Source organism: Phaseolus vulgaris, chromosome 2 (genome assembly GCF_051622355.1).
Source record: "Phaseolus vulgaris cultivar YP4 chromosome 2, ASM5162235v1, whole genome shotgun sequence".
NCBI lineage: Eukaryota > Viridiplantae > Streptophyta > Magnoliopsida > Fabales > Fabaceae > Phaseolus > Phaseolus vulgaris.
In genome coordinates this window covers 4,146,332-4,151,429 of record NC_143499.1, presented here as the reverse complement: position 1 = coordinate 4,151,429, position 5,098 = coordinate 4,146,332, and the positions used below count along the sequence as shown (strand labels likewise).

The 5,098-nt window shown below is 38.7% G+C and overlaps 1 protein-coding gene across 9 annotated transcripts; it reads left to right on the top strand.

Moving 5' to 3' along the window:
* Nucleotides 1–5,098, top strand: LOC137810337 (Tetratricopeptide repeat (TPR)-like superfamily protein). Of its 9 annotated transcripts, none has more exons than XM_068611547.2 (4): nucleotides 1–3,153; nucleotides 3,407–3,537; nucleotides 3,626–3,685; nucleotides 4,364–5,098. In XM_068611547.2, the coding sequence occupies exons 1-2, from the start codon at nucleotides 283–285 to the stop codon at nucleotides 3,446–3,448; spliced, it is 2,913 nt and encodes a 970-aa protein (XP_068467648.1). In that variant the 5' UTR covers nucleotides 1–282; the 3' UTR covers nucleotides 3,449–3,537; nucleotides 3,626–3,685; nucleotides 4,364–5,098. The 9 variants fall into 9 exon arrangements, with proteins under 9 accessions (XP_068467648.1, XP_068467643.1, XP_068467646.1 ...); XM_068611542.2 differs by having other exon boundaries at nucleotides 146–3,153; nucleotides 4,361–5,098; XM_068611545.2 differs by having other exon boundaries at nucleotides 159–3,153; nucleotides 3,407–3,511; nucleotides 3,610–3,685; nucleotides 4,361–5,098.

Here is a 5,098-nt window from a genome sequence, read left to right as displayed (position 1 = left end):
ATTTTACTTGTGTTGTGTTGGATACATTTTGAATTGATATGGTGTGGAGAGAATCAGCAAAGAAACAATTAGGTTTAGTCTAACAGTGAAAAAATTAGTTAATTTACACAAAATTAAAAATTCAAACTTGATTACAGTTCAGTGTAGAAATGCAAAATTGAAATGATGAAGAGTTGTTTGAAAATGAAATGGAGTTAAGGGTTTTATTATTTTGTTTTGTTCTTTCTCTTAAACCCTAGAACAAAGGGTTGGTTGGTTGGTGTTTGTTGTTGATTTTGATTGATGATTATGAAGAAGAGAGAGTTGAACAATCTTTTCTCTCGCTCTCTCCAATTCTTACACCCAAAACATCACTTCTCCAATTCCTCACACCACCCTCTCCCAGGTCTTCTTCCCTCCGACGACGATGACACTTCGCACGATTCTTCCCTCCTTTTGTCGCACCACTACGCATTCCTCCGCAACGCTTTGATCAATTCCTCCACCCACTCCGATGACTCCTCCAACGACGCCGTATCCATGTCCAACGCAATCAGAACCGGGTTTGGCTCCGAAACCCGAAATTTCTTGAGGCAGTTCCGGGGCAAGCTCAGCGAGTCTCTGGTTGTTGAGGTGATGAATCTCGTTAAACGGCCTGAGCTGTGCGTCGAGTTTTTCCTCTGGGCGAGTCGCCAAATCGGTTACACCCACACTCCTGTGGTGTACACTGCGCTGATTGAGCTACTGTGTTGCAATGAGGTTCATCACAGAGTTTCCGACATGTTTTTGATGCAGATTAGGGATGATGACAGAGAGCTGCTTCGGAAGTTGCTCAATGTTCTCATTCAGAAGTGTTGCAGGAATGGGATGTGGAATGTGGCGTTGGAAGAGTTGGGGAGGCTTAAGGATTTCGGGTACAAGGCTTCTCCTGCCACTTACAATGCTTTGATTCAGGTTTTTCTTAGGGCTGATAAGTTAGATACTGCGTACTTGGTTCAGAAAGAGATGTCCAATTCTGGGTTTTTGATGGATGGATATACTCTCAGTTGTTTTGCCTATTCCCTCTGCAAAGTGGGGAGGTTTGGGGATGCACTGAGTTTGATTGAGAAGGAGGGGTTTGTGCCTGACACAGTTTTTTATAATAGGATGGTTTCTGGGTTGTGTGAAGCTTCGCGTTTTGAAGAAGCTATGGAAATTTTGGATCGAATGCGGTCGAATTCCTGCATTCCCAATGTTTTCACATATAGAGTTTTGGTTTCTGGTTGTCTGGGGAAAGGGCAGCTGGGTAGGTGTAAGAGAATTCTTAGCATGATGATGACAGAAGGCTGTTATCCTAATCGGGAGATGTTTAATTCTCTTGTACATGCTTATTGTAAATCTGGGGATTACTCTTATGCCTATAAGTTGTTTAAGAAAATGGATAAGTGTGGGTGCCAACCCAGCTATCTTCTGTATAATATATTCATTGGTAGTGTATGTGGCAACGAGGAGCTGCCCGGGTCTGATGTTCTGGAATTGGCTGAAAAGGCTTACAGTGAAATGTTGGATTCAGGGCTTGTGTTAAATAAGGTAAATGTCAGCAATTTTGCGCGGTGTCTCTGTGGAGCTGGAAAGTTTGATGAAGCCTTTAAGGTTATATGCGAAATGATGAGCAAGGGTTTCATTCCTGATGATAGTACATATTCTAAAGTGATTGGTTTTCTTTGTGATGCCTCCAAGGTAGAGAAGGCTTTTTTGTTGTTTGAAGAAATGAAGAAGAATGGCATTGTTCCCAGTGTTTATACTTACACTATTTTAATTGATAGCTTTTGCAAAGCTGGTCTTATTCAACAGGCTCACAAGTGGTTTGATGAGATGTTAAGAGACGGATGCATCCCAAATGTCGTGACTTATACTGCACTTATTCATGCATACCTGAAAGCAAGAAAGGTGTTTGATGCAAATAAACTATTTCAGATGATGTTGATTGAAGGTTGCAAGCCTAATGTTGTTACGTATACTGCTTTAATTGATGGTCATTGTAAGGCTGGGCAGATTGATAAAGCTTGCCAGATCTATGCCAGAATGCAAGGTGACATGGAATCCTCTGACATTGACATGTATTTTAAGCTAGATGACAATGATTGTGAAACACCAAATATTATTACATACGGGGCTTTGGTGGATGGCTTATGCAAAGCAAACAGGGTTAAAGAAGCCCGTGAATTATTGGATACCATGTCAATTAATGGTTGTGAACCTAACCAAATAGTGTATGATGCTCTCATAGATGGGTTTTGCAAGACTGGAGAGCTTGAAAGTGCACGGGAGGTGTTTGTAAAGATGTCAGAGCGTGGATACAGTCCGAATTTGTACACTTACAGTTCTTTAATTAATAGTCTGTTTAAAGAAAAACGATTGGATCTTGTTTTGAAGGTCTTATCCAAGATGCTAGAAAATTCTTGCACTCCAAATGTTGTTATTTACACAGAGATGATTGATGGGCTCTGTAAAGTTGGAAAGACAGATGAAGCATACAAGCTCATGCTTAAAATGGAAGAAGTGGGTTGTTATCCAAACGTCGTAACTTATACTGCAATGATTGATGGCTTTGGGAAATTAGGAAATATTGAACAGTGTCTTGAGCTATATACTGGTATGTGCTCAAAGGGCTGTGCACCAAACTTTATAACCTACAGGGTCCTGATAAATCATTGTTGTTCCACTGGCCTTCTTGATGAAGCACACAGACTTCTAGATGAAATGACACAGACGTATTGGCCAAGGCATTTGTCAAGTTACCGTAAAATTATTGAGGGCTTTAACCGAGAGTTTGTAATCTCAATTGGGCTTTTAGATGAGCTGAGTGAGAATGAATCAGCCCCAGTCGAGTCTTTATACAGAATTTTGGTTGATAAATTTATCAAGGCTGGAAGACTGGAAGTTGCGCTGAATCTACTTGAGGAGATTTCATCATCTCCAAGCCCTGCAGTTGCCAACAAATATCTATATATTTCCTTAATTGAGAGTCTGTCCCTTGCAAGTAAGGTTGATAAAGCTTTTGAGCTTTATGCAAGCATGATAAATAAGAATGTTGTTCCAGAGCTTAGCACATTTGTCTACCTCATCAAAGGCCTTACCAGGGTTGGTAGGTGGCAAGAAGCTCTACAATTATCAGACAGCATATGCCAAATGGTTTGTTACACTTGCTCTAACTTTGCGAAGTACAAAACAACCCAAGGATAAACTTTCCATGACATTTTGCTGAGTTATTTTAAACATGTTAACATTAAGTGCTTCCTTTATGCATTCAGTGGTAAAAGTATTTGTCAAACTCGCCATGATATTTGTTACACAACCGCTCTGTAAATCTACTAGATCCTTTAGTTATTATTTATGCATGTTTGTTCTGACCCTGTTTACTTTGCATTTTCTGTCGACATTGCAGGATATTTGCTGGCTTCATGAGGAGGTAACCGATGCGGATTAGATTTTTGATGTACAGAACTACAGATAGAATGTGAGTTATACAACTGAGGGAAAATGAATGCAGGTAGGATGGAAGAAATGGTTAATCTGGTAAGTGGTTGCTGTTTCGTAATCTCCAATATCTTATGATGCCTTTCATTTGTTATTGATTTTCATCTGCAGATGTGGGTTTTTGCAGAAACATGGGATTTTGAAGAAATCATGTTCTTTTTCCTCCTGTCGTTACATCATGCCAGAGGTAATGATTTGATAATCTATGATCAAACATACTATTAGATGCCAAGGTATATCAAAATTAAATTTCTATCCTTGATATCTTTTGGAGCAAATTACGTCTCAATAATGTTTTTGTTATTCGCTAATATTCTAAGAAGCGACAAATTATATTAAGTGTGACGTACTTGCATTATATAACCAATAAACTGAGATTGATATAAAGATTTTTTAATACAATAAGTTGTCTGGCCTTTATTGCAATGAATGGATATGTTCACCTACCTCCTAACAAGAGGTTTTTCCTCCAATCATTTGCAAACAGAGGTTCATTTGTGGTTTCAAAGATCTATTTGTGGTCAGCCATTTGCGTGCCAGATTCATTTCTGATACAAGAATAGACCATTCTTTATTGCTGTTTGTTTAGGGTTTAAGGTTTTGCTGTTTTACCATGTGCTAATTTGGAAATTCTGTGAAATCTATGAGTACAGAAGAATAGCAAGTCATTTGTGATTTTTGTTACAATAGCCAATCATCCGCTATTAGCAAATATACTTACTATTTTTTTCTCAAACTAGTTATGTTCTTGGTTCAGTTGTGAAACTGGTAAAGTTTAAAGGGAAAGTCATCTTCAGTTGTTATATTTGTTGTCTAGTTTTGAAGTTCAGAGACAAATAATCATCTGTTTTTTATTATGAAGTAGCTTGGGAGCCAAGGAATCAGCTTTTAGGGGATATTTTTTAGGAGCAAGGACTTTGGGAAGTATATCCTTGGTTCAATTTTTTTTGCTATTCATTTGAGAAACTGGCCATTAGAAGGAATTTGCCAAATGGTCTGGTTTTTTACAGACTATGGTGGTGTCTACAGGTGGGACTTGCATGGGTCAGAGTCCACACTCTTTTTGGTGGTCATGGGTGGGTCTCCCACTCACTGCGTAGACCTTTCCGGACCCTAAACCTTAAACTTTAAACCCTAAACCCCTCTCCGACATCACAATGGGAAGGTTTTCATGCACCAAACTTCCTTTTTGTTTGGTGGCGAATGTAAATAGATTACAGCACCAGGATTTCTAACCCTCCGTTTTGGTCCCTTCAAGAAACAAGTGCAAAGAACAGGATCAAATGCGATGTTTCTTCACTTTGGAATGTTTCTAGAGCACAGAAGCTCCCTTGAAAGCTTGAGGCAGAGATAATTACATCATTATTTCTTTACCCATATATATGTTTTGTGGATCTTTCACCATTTAAAGGGAGCTAGTTGATTTACTTCTAGAACAACTACGGCTAATGATGTTACCATTAGTTTGAGCATTAGCTGATCTTGTGCATGTACTACCATTGTAATTCATTATGTATAAAAATATACATGAGGAGGATCCTACTGCACACATCATATTCTATTTTGTGCTTAATATTTATTTCATTGTTCTTTTCACTAA

Coding starts and splice junctions, on each gene's coding strand:
- LOC137810337 (XM_068611547.2), top strand. CDS start 283: ATGATTATGAAGAAGAGAGAGTTGAACAATCTTTTCTCTCGCTCTCTC. Junction 3,154..3,406: donor CAGACAGCATATGCCAAATG/GTTTGTTACACT, acceptor TCGACATTGCAG/GATATTTGCTGGCTTCATGA.